This window comes from Centroberyx affinis, unplaced genomic scaffold (genome assembly GCF_046629955.1).
Source record: "Centroberyx affinis isolate AG114_WGS23_722 - 3 ecotype Tasmania unplaced genomic scaffold, CSIRO-AGI_Caff_v1 ptg001259l_1, whole genome shotgun sequence".
Classification (NCBI taxonomy): domain Eukaryota; kingdom Metazoa; phylum Chordata; class Actinopteri; order Beryciformes; family Berycidae; genus Centroberyx; species Centroberyx affinis.
In genome coordinates, this window is record NW_027279770.1 from 83200 (window position 1) to 101645 (window position 18446).

The following is an 18446-nucleotide window of genomic DNA, read 5'->3' on the forward strand; positions in this document are numbered from 1 at the left end:
ACATGATGTACTGTAAAAGCTCTGAATGGTCTGATGCAGTAAACTCCATCCATCTGGTCCAGATTAAATCCAGGATTAAGAATAATTTGCAAATAGCACTTGACCCAGGTCTGTTTGGAGGAAAGCATCCCACTGAACAAACTGAACCACAAATACCTTGTTTAACACTGCTAGGAGCCTGCTGTCGAAGCAGAGGCAGGAAGGGTTTGATGACAGACGCTCCGAGGGACGCCGACGCTTTCCCAGCATGCTCGGTGGCAAGGCTGAGGCGGGAACAGAGGATCTTGGGAAGAGGAGTGGGCTCTGTGTGATGATCGTCACTGAGCTGGGATAGTCCTGACAGGATGCAGGTCAGCTGACCAACGATCCCCGCGAGCTCCTTCTTCACCTGCTCCGAACTGTCCTCCAGCCTGGACCTGCACACAAATAAACACCACAAACACAATAATAATCTTTCATTGTACAGCACTTTTCAAAACACAGTAACAAATCCCTTTACACAATAAAATCAAAAAAGATAAATCAACAATAAAAGCAAAAAGCAATGTAAACAAAGTGAGAAACATTAACCAAATCAAGAAACATTAAAGTAAAACATTAGAAAGGACTTCACAGACTATTCAAAGAAGATCATTACATGTAAAAAAAAAAAAGTCCAAAAAGTATGTTCTGGGTTTTTTTTTTGTGGCATTTTTTTGCCTTTATTAGACAGATGAAAGTGGAGAGAGACAGGAAAGACTGGGAGAGAGAGGGGGATGACATGTGACAAAGACCGTGGGCCGGATTCAAACCCACATCGTTGCTATTAGGTATTATTAGAAGAAGTAAGAAGTAATAAGAAGTAATTTAAAAGATGATACAGATTTGGCCGGCCTAAGCTCCTCAGGCGAGTCGTTCCAAAGTCTCGCAGTCCTGATGGCAAAAGCCTGATCACCTCATGTTTTCAGTGTAGACTTTGGAACGGCTAATAGGGACCTGCCTGAGGACCTCAGACATAAAACATCACATATTAACATTAATAACATCAGAAAAGACCTTTAAAATACAACTGTCACTTTACACTGTTTAGATGCTCAATAATACCCTATCTGTGGATAAAGGCAATTATACTGTAAGATGTTATATTTTGTAGTGGATATCTGTGTGGGAAGTAGATGTTATGTGTAATACCCATTATAGAAATAAATCTTGTGATTTTATTGTGTTAGTCTGACAGCTAAGCCTCCTGATATATAGCATTTTAATTTATCAAAATTGTAATCATCAATCACTCATGTTTTTCTGTATTTAACTTGAGCACAAAGGCAAATTCCAATCAGCTGTGAAGTTTTGAATTTGTCTGTCAAAATGCAAACATGGGGAAGTTTGTATATGTGTGTGTGTGTGTGTGTGTGTGCGCGTGCATATACGTACAGCAGAGTGGTACTGATGAGGTTGTGGTGTGTGTTTCCCAGGTGGTGCAGCAGCAGAGGGAAGGCCCTGACCGCCGCAGCTCTCACCACCTCATCTTGACAGTGCAGCGCCTTGGAAAACACACACACACGCCACGTCTCACACACACCCGGACGCAGCAGGGCCAGCAGCGACACACACTCTGCCTGGACCTGAGGAGCTGGAGACACACACACACACACACACACCCCCACACCTATTTCAGTGTCTGTGAGATTTAATCATTGAACATTCAATTGGGGACTTGAACTGGCAATCTTCTGACCTTCTAACCTTCTTATAAACCATCATATAAAGGATAGCCAATAGTTCCCAGCATGCCTCTGATGAATGGCGCCATGTACGAGATGGCCAAGTTCAATGTCAACCAAAAATGTTCATAATATGATATCCCGGCTCACTAAAAATTAATTTTAACTGACATCAGAAAGATATTTAGGCCCCAATTTCACAAAATGATGCTGGTAGCAGCTACAGACATTGTCTCAACTTTCATTTCATTCAACATCTACTCATGTCAAAATGTCTGCTGGGTTGTGATGCAGCAGGAATACTCACAGAAGCAGGAGCCCAGTCTCTGAGCCAAGGCAGGCAAACTGGAGGGGAATCCTGAGCTCTTATAGGCCGAGACAGACTTGCACTCACACACCCAGGGGAGAGACAGCAGGGCACACACACGCCGCTGGGGCCCCTCCTCACCCCGGCGGCTCACTGTTCAAACACACACACACACAGACAGTGTGTGTGTCAGACAGGCCATATTGGTATAATGGAATATGACAGAAAAATATGGTCCAGGTCGAAAAGAGCCAGAGTTATGCTTTCACCAAGGAAAAAAATGTCAGAATTGCATAGTTAAAGGCAGAGTGTGTATGATGTGTGTTTTTGTGTGTGTGTGTGTGTGTGTATCCTTACTGGTCAGGTACAGGATGGAGTCGAGGACCCCAACAGTGTTCTGGACAGTAGACTGAATGTGGGCTTGGTCTGAGACAGGTTTAGCCCCGCCTTCTAATATTGACTGGCAGCTCTTCAGGGCCCTGCCCAGAGTCTCAGTTGACACCCAGAGGAGAGGAGGCGGACTGACAACGTAAAAAAAAAAAAAAAAAAAGATTGACAGATAGCTATATTGAAGACGTGTCAGACAATTGCACAGGACACAGTCAACAAAGTTAATTCAAATTCAGAGTCTGTTTACAGCAAGGAAAGGAAAACATGGAAAAGTGAAAAAGAGAGCGAGAGAATGACAGAGAGAGAGAGAGAGAGAGAGCACAACAGTGACAGCATGTGCGTATGTTTGATTATTACCTGGTGGGAGAGGAGCAGAGGGCTGCCAGGTGGAGTATGCGGGCCAGACCCTCCAGAGCAGGGAGAGTCTCGAGGTCGTCAGGGTCGGAGTTCAGAAAGGTCAGCAGCTCCTCCAGCCGACTGTTCACCACAGCCCAAACCTCGCTCCGCACACGCATGTCCACCTCCCTTAAGACACACAGAGACACACAGACATTTTAAAGTCTATAAATCATTACCGCATTGAATTTGATCAGTGTAATTACCGTAAACAAATGAGACCATCACTGAGAAGATTGACAGCCTTTTTGGCGGCCTCTACACTGCATTTTACATTGTATGTCACATGAGCCTCTTATACAAGACCACTTGTGTAAGAGACTGAGTTGTGGATATGTAACTCACACTGGTGTTGTTTTTGGCGTCTTGCTGACTGATGGGACAACAGGTAAGCAGGGTCTCTTGGCAACCGTCTCACCATCCTCTAACTCCTGTATCACCATAGCAACCTCAGCCTTCAGCGCAGCTTGGAGAAACCCCTCCGCACACTGCAACACACAATCATCACACACCTCTTAACTGTGAAGGAGGGAGAGAGAGTGTGTGTGTATGTATGTGTGTGTGTGTGTGTGTGTGTGTGTGTGTGTACTTACTTAAGTCACTTTCAGGGACACACACCCGACTTAAGACCAGTTGATTGGGGACGGCTTGTGCAATTGGGGACGAAAGCCGTGTCCCCAATTGGTAAAAAGCTGATTTTTGGGTCAGTGGTTAAGGTTAGGGTAAGGGTTAGGTTTAGGCAAGTAGTGGTTATGGTTATGGTTAGGGTAAGTCTCCAGGAAATGAATGTAAGTCTATGTAAATACCCCTAAAGTGACATAAGTAAGTATGTGTGTGTGTGCGTGTGTGTGTGTGTGAGCGGAGGAAAGACACACCCACAGTAACAGAAAGAGAGACAGAGAAAGAAAGAGACGTGAGGAACATCACCGTACCTCTGCCTGATTCTCTGTTCCAACAGTGTGTGCCAGGGTCCGGCAGACCTCAGTGACTCTCTGCCTCCTTAGCAGCACGGCGCCCTCGTAACCCGGGGCAACGGATAGCAGGAAGCTGAAGAGCAGGCAGAGTGACTCGCTGACCTCTGACCCCAACGTGAGGCCTGACCCTCCCAGAGTACAAACACACTCGAACAGCTGCGACAGATAGATGGGCTCAAACCCCGGTGTGTGTGTGTGAGACAGAAACACACAGCGTGTCAGGTTCAGCAGTTCACCTTCGTACGGCTGCTGCTCATTTACATGTGTGTGAGCGTGTGTGTGTGCCGTGTGTGTGTAAGAGTGCGTTTCCAGCAGCTGAAGGTAGGCTGCGAAGAATTCATAGCCCTGGCTCTCGGGGAAGCCTCCCAGCTCCACCAACCGCCTCAGCATCACCACGGAGATCTTCCTCAGCCTGGCGTTGCCGTTGGCCAGGAAGGAGCACGCCGTTTCCCAGGCCACGCCCACATCGCACCGGGACACCACTCCCCTCAGGGCGTCCGTCAGAACGCCGAGCGTCACGGCAGCCAGCGTCTCCAAGGCAGCGGGCGAGGAGAGGAGGAGCGGGGAGGGGGTGAGGTAGGCGGAGGCGCACGTAGGGGAGATGGAGAAGCGGTCGAGCGCTACGGGCCACCGGCTCTGCGTGGGAGCGCCCGCCGCGTCTCCCTGTCCTCCCAGCGTGGTGACGTGGGCGTAGAGGATGTCGCCGAGGTCCTGGGCCAATCGAAGCAGCTCCTCGGCGAGGCAGCTGAAGATGACCGGTGCTCTCACTCTCAGTATGTGCAGTAAAGAGCACAGAACAGCGGAGACCGGCCCGTGGATCACATCGCAGTCGGGAGCCGCCGCCACTCGCAGCAGCCGCCCCACCACCCACCTGCTGAACTCTAGAGGGGTGGGAGGGAGACGGGGGAGATATCAGAGGTGAAAGGAGAAGAGAGAAATGTCGATCCTCACACAGAGAGTAGTACAGATTTTATTGTGTTTTCAGCGAGGAGTAGCTCTCACCAGTGCAGCTCTGTGTGGTGTCTGTGTACTCGGCAGGCTGGCAGGCCGGGTTGGCGAACATCAGAGAGGAGGATTTGATGATATGCTGCACAAAGTCCAGCAGCATCACACAGGCAGGCTCTGAGCTGGACTTCTTACTCAGCCCCAGAGCAACTGGGAGAACACAGACATCAGACCAGATTAAAGTCCCGATGAAACAGTATTTTGAAAGCATCTTTCTTCCTTAATTTGATGTATTTCTAGTTGAAACAGGATATTGGGGCAGAGAGGGATCATTAAAAAGTATAAATCAATCGGGATATCAGTTATTTTGGGATATCAGTTATTTATTTGATGGTAAGGGAGGAGAGGTGGGATTGTTCAAAAAACTGTGATGGTATTATTTGTTGGAATTTTCATTTTGCCTACTGGTACACCATGACGTCACCATTAAAGACACACTGTTTCCCAGGAAGTTAAAGTAATGGGATTTTGATATGAAAACACAAGAATATACAAGTTTTGTTGGCATATATTGTTAAATAGGTGTATATGGTGGCATGGAAAATTAGCCAACAAAGTGACAAAGTTAATTTTTAATTGTATTGTGACTTTAACTGAGACTGGATGAAGCTTTCAGCAAAGGGGAATTGAAGTTACATGGCAGCACATAAACCAAGAAATAGAAGATTCAATGAGCATAATAACATGTAATAGAAAAACTGCTTCAAACTGATCATCAACAAGCTTAATTTGAAGACTTGATGGTAGTGATAGTGAAAACCACTGACTGAATGGAGCAGAGTAAAATTGTGACAATATTTGACATGGAGAAGTTGCTGCTGAGCGACAGTCATTTGTGTCTCTCTGGGCTGACATGTCTGGACCTATGGTCTGGTCTGGACTCACCGACATCCACATCAGTCAGGATCCTGTCGATGAACTGACACAGGATCTGTCTGGGTTTCTGCACCGCCTGGTTGTACTCAGCCGCACTGGCGCTGCAAGTATGACATGGCGTAACGTTATTCAGAGAAACATGGTAGCAGCAAATGCTTTCATTGAGTAAACTAAGCTCGGTAGTATAAAACAGTGCACAGTTTAACCAGTGTCATTCATATGCTGAGTCTCTCATCATGTGTCAATAGCTTAGCTTAGCCAACTTAACCAGTTAGTCACCTAGCAAGCTCCTGGAGAGCGGGTATCATCGCTGACATTTCCAGTCCTTCCATTATTAGGCCAGTCACTATTTAATTAACTTGATCAAATATATATATACATCAAGAATTTATCGAGTAATTAGGACACCGGTACATGACTTGACATGTCTTTCGAAAACTTTCGCTCCAAAATGACGTTTTTGTTTTGATACGGCAACAACCGAGGCTCATTCTACTTTGATAAAAGTCGAACTGTAAACTGCTCCCCCTTGCGGATTAGTGGTTCCTTCTACTTGACTGTACTACTGTATTACTCATATAAAATCTATTTTTTACTTTCAGTTTGCAGGATCACCTACATAACAGCGACCCTGACTATGGAAGAATCTTTGTCTTGGTCAAGGACACTTGGCAGGTACTTAACTGTTTAGGACTTGTACCTTGGTCTCTGTATTTACTACACCAGAGCCTGGCAGACAGTCAGTTCTTCTCAAATATAGGCTAAGTGTGGGACAACTGGAGGAGCCAACCCATATCAAACCATAATTTCATTCCCTGGTGGCTCAATAAAGTGCAATCTTATCAAACCATAAAGATTGACTAAAACATTATCTACCTGGTTTAAGCCTGCTTTCCAAGTGCTGCAAGAGCAAGTGTGGACAAAAAACCCCATTTCAGGCTGTTAATTGTGTTTAGTAGATTCTGTTTAATTATTAAATAGTAATATCCAATGCACAACATTTACAGACATGAAGTTGTACTAAAAGAAGAGGTGTGCGTATAATTCTGTTTTTGCTTCATCTCCTTTTCTGCTCACATGGCAGGAGTAAAAAGATATAATGACTTCCTATTAAATATGATATGGTAAAGGAACAATTAGCAGCTTGCCCTATAAAATCACAGATAACAGACATAAGGAACGGCTCAGCTGACGAGGAATGATTTCTAACATGAGGTAAGTTTATTGTTTTCATGGAAAGAATAACAGAGAATGACAGAGGAGCTTTTCTGGCCATAACACCTCTATCTGGTGTTCATAGAAACTTAAACGGTTATGACAACAAAGGAAAAATTAATCACCAGGGTGTGACAGCGTATGTAAGACAGTGTATGAGTGATAAATAAAGAGAAACCAATGCTGTATAATAGAAACAAAATGGGGAATAGGTCAGTTCGTGTCTGGCTCAGCGGTCGGCCTTCTTCAGGCCGCGGCCCATCAGGCAGGCAAACACTGTCAGCACCATCTTGGGCTTCACCTCCACCAGGTCATCAGGCAGTGCATAGACACGAGCTCCGATCTTACGGGCCACTGAGATCGCATACCTGACAGAGAGAGAGAGAGAGAGCGAGAGAGAGAGAGAGAGAGAGAGAGGGGAGTTAGACAGAGGTGGGGTCTTTGTGGGGATTTTGTGTTTGTGTAAATGACTTGGATTGAAAGTTATGAGATTTGCTCCACCAGACTACTGAATTTAAATTCTGTTTTCTGAATTTGTATGGAATGTTTGAATTTATTATAGTTGAAACTGATTATAGAAATCAAACTCAAAATGCTCTTACCAAGTTTTTATACCATTAAAACGATATTGCATTAAAAAGTCCTAGATATTAAATTGATACTGGACTCTTGCTTTGTTAGGACTTGACTTGGTGTTCTACATTTAGACTTGAGACTTGACATTAATGACTTGGACTTGACTTGGACTTGACTCAGTAATCTACATTTAGACTTGAGACCTGACATTAATGACTTGGACTTGACTCAGTAATCTACATTTAGACTTGGGACTTGACTTGAGACATGGTGATGATCAAAAGACAAAGACAAAAAGGTGGGAAGGGGGACAAGACTTCTTTTTTTTTTTTACCAAATCATCATAATTGTAATGTTGTAAGTCGGGGTTTAAATGCGACTGAGCCAGCTGCCTCTCTTACTTGGCGTTGTTGAGTTTGTCTTCATTGCTCAGCACTCCTCTCTCTCCTCTCTTCACCATCTCTGACTTGACGGCATTGGGAGCGATGGTGTCAATCACGTCGATCACTGGCAGACTGGTGCTGATCAGCTTGTCCTGCAGAGGGCAGAGAGGAGGAGTCACACACACAAGCAGGACAGAAATACAGTTACACACACTCATTAAAGCGTCTTCTTCTCTATGCACACACACACACAGACGATTAAGTAGTCAAGCACACATATTTGTGCATTAGATAAATGATTAAACTTTTCAGATCCCAAAATACACACACACACACACACATGCACACACACACACACACACACACACACACACACACCTTGAAGCTGTTGATCTGTGTGTCCTTGCGTCCCTGGCTCAGGGTGGAGTTGACCCAGCTGAGGATGATCTGATCTCCAACCTTCTCTCCATCGCCAAGATCTGACAGCACCAGCATTGTGTACCTGCCAGACAGGAGGAGAGACAGACCAAAGAGATCCGACAGCTGGAACATATTCAATCTTTAGCACATTAATTGCTGCTTCTGTTTACAATTTGAATGGATTGAACTGACCCGCCCCCCGTCCCGGTGCGTGTACCTCCTCATCAGCTGCCAGACCAGTGCCAGAGTGTGCATGGGACTCCCCTCGTTCAGGTTTTCTCCTCCAATGCCGACCAGAGAGAACCGAGCCTCAGTCCTTCCCAGCTCCACTGCATAGTTACAGTTCTCCAGCTATTATAGAAGTACGAAAACCCCTGTTACACTCATTTTTTCTGTCAAACCCAAACTTTCTTTTTATGCTACTCATATTCCTGTTTCCTTTGTGTGTGTGTGTGTGTGTGTGTGTGTGTACCTTCTTCATGTTAGCCCCCAGGACAGGGTATGGGGGTCTGTTGACCTTCCTCCAGTTCACAGGCACATTAACTTTCTCATAAAGCTGCAGAATCACCAAAGCATCACACAGGTCACTGTAAAAAAAAACAAAAAAAACACAGACAATCAATCAACATAATCCACACACACACAATATATACAGTATATATATCAATACATTCAGAGAGAGGGAGCCCTACAGAAAGAGATTACATGTAATGGGACCACAACAATGCCAATATATTATGGAAAAACATTAATATTCTCAAGTCTCAGGAGTAGGTGATATTGTGAAGGGAAAAGGGCATTATGGAGAAAAAACATTATTTACACAACTTGAAATAATAGTTAATTTTACACACTATGACCACACTATTCAAATTAAAACCTCTAAACTTAAAAAAACTGCACATTTAGCTTCATATCGCATAGATTTTAAAGGCATTTTGGAAGCTGTGAAAATCTGAGTAGAGAAGTTGAATGAGTAATGGTCTCCGCAACTTCAACGACTACTCAAGCTGCCCTTGAGCAAGGCACCTAACCTCCAACAGCTCAGCAGCCACCGGTATGTACTGGGCGGCTGCCAGGTGTGAGTGTTTTTAACTGTATGTGAAGCAGGGCGGCCTCCTCCCTTCCCCTCTCCTGATGATGTACAGCGATCTTTTATCTTGCTCATCACGTCATCTAGTTTAGACTTTACTGTTTTATCTCTATGGTACAGCACACTGATGTATAACTGATGCCATTACCAGTACAGGTGATTGACGTATGGAGACACGCCCAGAGAGTTCATCCAGTTGCGAAAGGTTTTCTCCTCTCTGGACTCACTTGGAAAAACACCTGGAAAGACACAAACAGGCACATCATGGTTTGACTATCAGAGACTGAATGTCATAAAAGTAAATGCCTGTCTATATACAGTATATACTGTACATATATATATATATATATATGAGTCATGTTTGCACACACTTGTCCCTACTAGATAAACACCAATATACTGTATAAGCTGACACTTTCTCATGTTATCTCGGCTTGCTGTTCCCATATAGCTATGGGAATGTTTTTTTCAGCTATACATACAGTAAATACATTTATGGCAGTCATAACCTGTCACACCCAGTCACACTCATTTTCTTGGACTTTTTACTGCCCACTTTACAAATCAGTTCCCTCTATATGTCCACTATGGCACAGATTCTGGACTGTGTGTTTGTACGTTTCAACATTTTACCCCTGAATTTTGTGTTTGGTGTGATGGAGAAGCTTCTGGTCATGTGACACTTCAGCGGAAACCACAGAACTGAAGCAGGTCCTCTTTACCCATTCAGCAGAGGTGTGACCAAGTCAACTTTGCTCGAGTCCCAGGTCAGTCTCAGGTCTTGAGGCACAAGTCTCAAAGTCTGAAGTCTAAATGTAGATTACCGAGTCAAGTCTGAGTCAAGCCCATGTCATTCATTTCAAGTCTCAAGTCTAAATGTAGAACACCAAGTCAAGTCAGAACAAATCAAGCGTCCAGTATCAATTTAATATCTTAAAGAGAACAGACTTTTCAATGCAATATGGTTTTAATAGGATAAAAACTTGGTAAGTGCATCATGAGTTTGATTTCTATAATCATTTTGAACTTCTATAAATTCAATCATTCCATACAAATTCAGAAAACAGAATTTAAATGTAGTTCTATTAAATCTCATCACTTTCAATCTAAGTCATTTACAAACACAAGATCTTTTGTCAAGACTTTAGAAACCTTTTCAAGTCATCAAAGTACAAGTCAAAGTCAAGTCCCAAGTCACCAGAACCCAAGTCAAGTCAAGTCTCAAGTCTTCTCTTTATGCATCAAGTCAAGTCTCAAGCAAATAAAAATGTGACTCCAGTGTGACTCGAGTCCAAATCATGTGACTCATCTCCTAACCCTTCTCTCTCTCTCTCTCTCTCTCGTATGCGATCTCAGTGGCCCATAAGATCGGTCATGTGACTCAAGTCCCCACCTCTGCTATCCAGTGATAGGTGTGTGTGTGTGTGTGTGTGTGTGTGTGTCTCACCCTCTATGAGTGTGGTGTCTATGCCGTTGCCGTTGCTCTGGGCCCCCTGCAGATGCAGAGCGGGGTGCATGTTGAACAGATTGGCAACGAAGGCCAGGTTGAGCTTGCTGTTTCCAGACGTGACGTCGTGAGGAGAAACAAACTGTCTGCAGTCCAGCCTGGCCGCCTGCCGCAGCATCAGCTCGGCCCTTCTGTCCAAATCTGGCTCCTTCACACACACAGTGAACACACACACATACATATACAGTACAGTACATACACTACATACACATAACCATGCTAGAATTCATCAATTCGTTTTTCATTCATCAGTTCAGCTGTGATTGTTTTTGATAGTTTATGTATCTGCATGGTGAAAAAAACAAAGGATCAAAGTGATAAAACAAGTGATAAGATATAGAAAAAAGTGATAAAAAACAAAGAAAAAAGAGATAAATATGCAAACTCAGGTGAAATAAGAAACACAGAGGGGGCTTATAAAAACACCTCACCTTAAAATAAACAACATATCCCCTCAAAACAAACATTCATCCATTCACATCCTCATTTATCATCTCAGTCATGATTTTCACCTTCTCATTTATCAAATTCTCATTTTCTTTTCCTCATTCTCATTTATCATTTTTCAGTTACAAATTTCTCATTGTGATTCAATAAGTTCACAGAGGTAAACAGACTCACGCTGAGGCCGCTCATGTCAATGCTGATGCTCATTTTGTCGTCTCCGTCTCCTTTGGGAGAGATCTCGTCCAGCAGGTAGAAATAGGCCCGCGAGTCCTGCAGTGGTACAGTACAGGGAAAGGTTACACTCTGTTTGTTTCTGTGTGTGTGTATGTGTGTATGTGTGTGTGTGTGTTCTGCAGGGCACCTTGATGTCTTCACTGAAGTTGCTGATGGTGTTGGTTCCTGCGTTGCGGAGGTGGCTGTTGACCCAGCGGAGCAGCAGCTCCTCAGGGGAAACAGACAGGAGGTGGTCCAGCTCTTCTCCCTCTGCCAGGAGGCTGAGCAGAGCTACACACACACAGAGAGACCATCAGCTTACATATTAGATGAATAGACTTATTGGTGGGGTGGAAACGCCTCTGACACAGCATTTAATGTAACAGTAAAACTCGCCATTAAAACTAATGAAACAGATGCTGAATGCACTGCAAAGATGTGAAATCATCCTACTGCACTGGCAGATAATTTTTGTTTCAATAAATGTGACTTTTTCAGGATAATGTAATTTGTTTCAGGACGTGAAATTGTCTTGGAGGAAGTTCTTATTTCAAGAGTTTCTTCATTGTTTTATTAGGATTTCTTGAAAGAAGTCATTTTGGCATGTATCAGGTTTTGAAATTTATTGAAACCTGCAAGATTATCTGCCAGTGCAGTGAGATAATTTGACTAAAAATATCACAAAAAAAGCTTGATAGGTCTGGAAACAAGTTAAAATCACTGGACATCCATACCTCTTGATAAGTATGGAAAATCAATCACTATCACTTTTGTTAAATTTGCCTATTAATATACAAATTCATATATTCAATATACAAGAATATAATAGATTTTTTTTAGTTATCAGTTATCAGACAGAAATAGCGAGCTGAAATTATGCAGATGGAGCAAGTGAAGCCACTGTGTAGGTGAATGCTAAACAGTGCTAAGAGTGAAAAAAATGCAAAGTTATGCAAGTGGGGAAAGGAAAGTAACGATCAAGCCAAGAAGCAATAAAAATGTGTAACTGTCATTAATGTCTTGATAATGCAACAAAGCAAAACAAAAGGCGAAAGTGAAAATAAAAGATGCTGTGATGATGCCTCATCACATGACCATTGTATCACAAGTTCAAACTGGAAAACTGTCATTCAATACTTTAGTTGTGTAAAGTGACTTTTGTTTCAGCTTCTTTTTAGCAGTCTGAGCACTTAAACCTCTCCTTTTATTTAAAATATTTAATTTAGTTAAAGCATACTGAGATTAATATTGTAACTTGTTGGTGTGTGTGTGTGTGTGTATGTGTGCATGCAATAATATGGTGCGCGTGTGTGGACTGTTCATGTATGTTGGTGTGTGTCAGAGTGTGTGCTTTTGCGTGTGTGTGTGTGTGTGTGTGTGTGCTGACCTTCGTTCCTGCTGATTTCTATATCAGCAAAGAGGCCAATCTTGATAATCTGCCACAGTAACCCCAGGACCAGATGGGGTTTCCCAGCCATCAGATCATGGGCGTCGATGTTCACCACCGTACAGCCGATGGCTGAGGCCGAGTTCAGGGCCAGGACCAGATTCTCCTACAAACACAAATAAACTGTGAATCAACATTTGTCCTTCTGTTTTAAAATTTCAGATCAAACTCAAAGCGCTTTTATTACCAAACGGTACAATTGTTGGATTTTTTCTTGGCTACAGTAGCTCAGTGATACATACACTATAATATGACAAAGATTGGGGTCTGAATCCTATAAATAATAACTAAATAATTAGAAATGATGTATAGCACTCTCTTAGAGGAATGGCACCAAACATCCATGAAGAAATAAAAAGTCAAATTGGAGGACTACAACTAGGAAGCAATAGAAACACAGGAGGTATAAAACTGATACAGAAGGAGAAGCATGCAGTAAAAAGTTAATAGATCACAGGCTCTTTTTGCACAGAACATTACTGGATAACCAGTCTTTTAGGGATGCAGTATTTATAACTGTCTTTGTCCTCTGTTAACCAATAAAGGTTGGGAAAACCTGATTTAGAATATAGATAGCCCTCTTTCCTGAGCAGGTAGGTGAAAAAAAAGACTATTCTTTTTCTTTTCTATTCTCTATTCTTCTTTTTTTTTTTGCTACCTGCTTTATTGACAAGACAGTTTTTCACTTATTCTACTTTCATAGCATTGCTGCCCATTGCACACCTTATTATGTGCATGTTTGCAATGTTGATGATATAGAAACTTAAATTCTTAGTAAACTAACCTTATGAAAAGCAAAATGCAAATCCTACTCACGGTCATAGTGAAGGTGGTGCGTTTCTTGGTGTTGATGACTCTTTCATCAATAGTGTCAGGCTGAGACAGGTTGATCAGTTTACTGGAAACATAAAGTGCATGAGTGAGTGAGTGAGTGAGTGAGTGAACAAGTCAGGAAGTGAGTCAGTGAGTGAGTGAGTGAGTCAGTGAGCAAATGTGTGTGTGTGTGTGTGTGTGTGGTACCATAGCAGGATGCCATCGCGGACAGAAGTGAAGAGGTTGTCTGGGTTGTCAGGGTCCATGGGCAGCAGATGTTGGCAGTCCGGGTCTTTAGCCAAGGCTTTGTTGATCCAGTTGACAAATGCCACCTTCTCCTCATCTAGAACACACACACACACACACACACACACACACACGCACACAAACATTAGACAATGGGGTTGAAAACTAGGGCAACTATGCCAGGTCCTACACACAGAAATATGCAAATTTGGAGTAGTGTAGAAAACAGTGCAGAAATTATGGGACCGTGACTAACAAATGCATGTGCACACATGCACGCACTTACTGTACATACACACACACACTCACACACACACACACACCCAGACCTCCCTCTCACCGGAGTAGGAGTGCTGCGTTCCCTCACTGGAGATTCCTGACGTTCCTCCGAAGGAGCGGATCCCATCTCTCCTGGCGATGGTTTTCCTAAACGTCTCACTGAACTCCTTACTCTTCAGCTCTTGGTAGATCTGGACATGGGATGGTTCTGTTAGTCTGTGTGTGTGGATGTGTATGTGCATGTGTGTGTGTGTCTGCTTGTATGAGAACTTACAGACACAAACTCCTCGAAGCTGATCTTCTCGTCCTTGTTGGTATCTCCAGCGATGAAGGTCTCGATGATTTCTCGCACTCTGTACCCCGGCAAGGAGAAGCTGGCCTCTCTGAACAGCTCCTGCAGCTCAAAGTCACTCACATAGCCACTGTTATCAATGTCTGAGGACACACACACACACACACACACACACACACACACACACACACACACACACACACACACAATGATACGTTTATTCCCTCCACAGATATCAATCTAGGAATCTTTTGAAATGATGAGCTGCATGTTAATATTTAAAAAGTGGTGTTCTTTTAAAGTAAGTAACAATTACCAAGTCATTTTACAATGCTTGTCTTTCATATACTGTGTGTTTGTATATAATACAGTAATGGGTGGTTGACACATTTACAATGCTTGCTGTTATCTGTGTCTCCATTTAATTATGCAATTATGATGACTAACTGATAAAATCTGGCAATCCCCCCCTCCCCCCTTTCATATACTGTGTGTTTGTATATAATACAGTAATGGGTGGTTGACACATTTACAATGCTTGCTGTTATCTGTGTCTCAATTTAATCATGCAATTATGATGACTAACTATGATGACTCTCTCTCTCTCTCTCACACACACACACACACACACACACACACACTTGCACTCAACAACCTGAACAATAAAAATCCCTAATATAGGAGTCACACTTTATGGTTGGCTCAAACTCAATCATTATGGTTACAGTGTGGTCCCTGCAAATAAAATAGTAAGATAGTGTATGCATCTATGTGTGTGTGTGTGTGTGTGTGTGTGTGTGTGTGTATGATACTGACCAATTTTATTAAATGCCTCTCTGAGATCGTCCAGGTCCTCTCGGGAAATCTGTGTGATGTGATTCTCCATAGTAGCTTTTGCTTAGTGTACCTGGAACACACAGACACACACACACACACACACACACACACACAGACACACACACAGCTCAGGATCATGTCAGGACACATATTTGCTACGGCAAGCAATAAGAACACCAAGAACAGGAGTTTGACTTCAATTTAATGCAGCAAATAAATCTTTACTATTCATATAGAGCAGAAAAACCATTCAACTTCACAAACTTAATGACAACAGCTGGCATGGATTAACATGAAAGGTGGGATAAAGGCACAGAGACAATAAGGAAGTGTCAGGTTATACACTGGAGTCTTTTCAGAGTGGCCTTGTGACTTTGTTCCCACAGGAGAGCAATGACTTAGTTCAGCTCCACACTGACTAACAAACACAAACTAACACCAGATCACTCACACTGGAGGTTACATACAAAACCACTCTTAGCGTTTTCCAGTAAAGTATCCCTTTGATACTTTGGCTCATACTTGTGCGGTTGAGGCAGAAACTCAATAGACAAAGAAGAAAGAAAGTGAGAGAGTGACAGACTTCTCAGTACCTTCATAAGAGTCTGTGTGTTGCCAGTCAGTCCAGTCAGTCCCGTCCCGTCCCGTCCTGTCCTGTCCGGGGCGAAGCTTCTTGGCGCTCGGTCCCTCTCTGGGTCTGGGGCTCCTTCTGCCGGGCCGGGCTGGGTGGAGGAGTCCAGAGTGGGAAGAGCTGGGAGGGGCGAGGGAGAGGCTGGATCCCGCAGGTCTGGAGAGCCGGTTATCTCTCTGAGGAGGAGTCACTCAGGAGCAGAGGGAGAGGCAGAGCGCGGACCTTTGCCTGGACCCTGGACCCTGGGACAAGCGTAGGCTGAGAGTTAACATTTAACACCTCAGCTGTGTCATCTGTTATCGTCTCCAAGTATGATGAGCTCTCTCTCTCTCTCTCTTGCACACACATGAGCAGACACACACATTTGTGCGACGTCATGTGTGTCCTTTTATGGTCTATGGCCGCATTTCACATTTTTATCAAGCATGTTTAAAACATGAGGCCTGTGTTTGCCTCACTAGCACACAATGCCCTGTAACCTGAGGCACGGAGCCAACTGCATCACTTAAATTAAATTGCCCCACTTCACAACAACTGCACCGCTTTACTGCAACACACTCTTTACTCTGACAGCATTGCTTCACAGCCATATTAGAGATCACCAACTATATATTATGCAGTGGCGTTCAGTCGTGTGTGAGAATTGTCAAACTGTAATGTGAGGAAAGTAGAAAAGTAAGGAGCTTACATCCAGTCCCAGGCAGGCTGAAGGGTTTAGAGTCCGGAGCAGAGCCGAGGGCGTCAGGAGGGCCGGTCCAGCGCAGAAAAGCAGCTTGCTGAGAACCGGTTTTGGGGCCCCTTTCTTCCTTATCCTCCTCTTCACACCCCCATCCCACCCCTTCGCTTCTCTCCTTTTCTTATCAACCCCTTTTCCTTCTCTACTCACCCCTTTCTCTTTGCTCGCCTCCCCTCCTCTTTCCTTTCTCCTGTCCCCCTCTGACACCCCTCAGAAACGCACACGCAGTCCCATAATCTCCCTAAACCAAGACACAAGACCGCAGAAGACTTTTGCCTCTTGGCTCAGACGTACGTGCTTCTATCAGATGCTTTCACACCTGAACCAGAACCAAAGACTCCATCTCGTCATCTTCCCGTCAGATCTGTTCTTCCTCTGACACCCGATCAGCCCAGTTTCACTCCGTGGCCCTAAGGGGCTCTCCGGTTACTCTCTCTCTCTCCTAATCGCTGGTCTGAGGCCAGCGCTCCGCCTCCAGCCCTCGCTACATCAGCCGGAGTTTGGGTTTGGACCCTGAGCCGGGATCAGCTGCCGGGGTCACAGTGTAAAAGCCGGCCAAAGACTTTCTCATAAGCCTCCTACATTATTCACTCACGCCTAAGAGCACATGCGCAGGAAGGTGAATAGAGAGCGCACAGAGCACACAAACACACATAAACACGCACACACACACACACACACACACACACACACACACACACACACACACACACACACACATAAGCACATGTACTGTACATACAAACATCAATCCATTAAAGAGTTAAAATGGAGTTCACACAAAATCAAAGCTTTCATGGTGCAGGTATTATAACTCTAATCCAAACATTTATGCTAAAATAGATTAGACTCAACAATAAATACGGCGGGGGAGAGAAAGAGTGAGAGAGTAAGAATAAAAGAAAGAGAGAAAGAAAGAGTAAACTGCATATTGTTGACTAAAATATTTTGTATACACTACCAGGCAAAAGTTTGGACACACCACATTATTCTTTATTTTTACTATTTTTCACATTTTAGAATAATAGTAAAGACATCAAAACTATGAAATAACACAAATTATGCAGTGACCAAAAAAGTGTTAAATCAAAACTATCTTATATTTTAGATTCTTTAAAGCAGCCGACCTTTGCCTTGATGGAAAGGCAAAGGCTTTGGAAAGAAATTCATATAGGCATCAACTTCACTATTTATATTTGTCTAAGAAACAAATTTCCAGTATTTAAGCATAAGCCTTTAGATCAAAATGGCTTTAAGATAATGAAAAACATAGTACATTCAATCAGGTGTGTCCAAACTTCTGACTGGTAGAGTATAGTTATATTGCCTACTGTAACTTGAATCATACCATATAAAACAGCACATGCCAGATAGTGGATGCTTTCCTCCACAGTGCTGCACAGGTGTGTCGGCCCCCATTGGGAAATAGGAATCCACTGTACAGCTGACTGTACACAAGGAACGAGGATGTCCTGTCAAAGTTTCACGACTTTCATCCTGCTAAACTTCATTCCAGTCCTGAAGAAACACATTGAGGGTGATGCAGTAAAAAACGTCTTTGCAACACTGACATTATCAAAGTGTTTATGAGCTGTGTGAAACTGCCTCAAGATGAAGATCAATCAGAATGGTTTTATTGTACCTGATGTCGGTGCAGCAC

General features: G+C 43.5%; 2 protein-coding genes across 2 annotated transcripts in view; both read right to left on the reverse strand.

Moving 5' to 3' along the window:
* The window catches only part of atr (ATR serine/threonine kinase), a 29394-nt gene extending 23411 nt beyond the window's left edge, over nucleotides 1-5983 (reverse strand). Inside the window, exons 1-10 of the mRNA XM_071525037.1 lie at nucleotides 5931-5983; nucleotides 5661-5752; nucleotides 4773-4925; nucleotides 3729-4651; nucleotides 3142-3284; nucleotides 2758-2925; nucleotides 2368-2531; nucleotides 2011-2163; nucleotides 1414-1612; nucleotides 157-416 (exon numbers count right to left, since the gene is read on the reverse strand). Of these exons, the coding sequence (XP_071381138.1) occupies nucleotides 157-416; nucleotides 1414-1612; nucleotides 2011-2163; nucleotides 2368-2531; nucleotides 2758-2925; nucleotides 3142-3284; nucleotides 3729-4651; nucleotides 4773-4925; nucleotides 5661-5752; nucleotides 5931-5983 (2308 nt within the window). The remainder of the gene's footprint in view (nucleotides 1-156; nucleotides 417-1413; nucleotides 1613-2010; nucleotides 2164-2367; nucleotides 2532-2757; nucleotides 2926-3141; nucleotides 3285-3728; nucleotides 4652-4772; nucleotides 4926-5660; nucleotides 5753-5930) is intronic.
* A 1037-nt stretch (nucleotides 5984-7020) lies between these two features.
* Nucleotides 7021-16042, reverse strand: pls1 (plastin 1 (I isoform)). Its single transcript, XM_071525043.1, has 16 exons — nucleotides 16013-16042; nucleotides 15399-15489; nucleotides 14565-14725; nucleotides 14352-14481; nucleotides 13973-14108; nucleotides 13769-13850; nucleotides 12893-13058; nucleotides 11654-11796; nucleotides 11467-11562; nucleotides 10786-10993; nucleotides 9487-9577; nucleotides 8718-8832; nucleotides 8463-8596; nucleotides 8204-8327; nucleotides 7844-7977; nucleotides 7021-7234 (listed from the first exon to the last, which is right to left on the reverse strand). Exons 2-16 carry the CDS (start codon nucleotides 15466-15468, stop codon nucleotides 7096-7098), a joined length of 1929 nt encoding a protein of 642 aa, XP_071381144.1. The 5' UTR covers nucleotides 15469-15489; nucleotides 16013-16042; the 3' UTR covers nucleotides 7021-7095.
* Nucleotides 16043-18446: the final 2404 nt, after the last annotated feature.

Excerpts from the sequence above, each read along its gene's own strand:
- pls1 (XM_071525043.1), bottom strand. The coding sequence starts at position 15,468 with ATGGAGAATCACATCACACAGATTTCCCGAGAGGACCTGGACGATCTC. Across the intron at positions 9,578-10,785 it reads AGACACCACACTCATAGAGG|GTGTTTTTCCAAGTGAGTCC; the intron begins GTGAGACACACA and ends GTGTCTTTCCAG. Across the intron at positions 8,328-8,462 it reads GTCTGGCAGCTGATGAGGAG|GTACACAATGCTGGTGCTGT; the intron begins GTACACGCACCG and ends CCTGTCTGGCAG.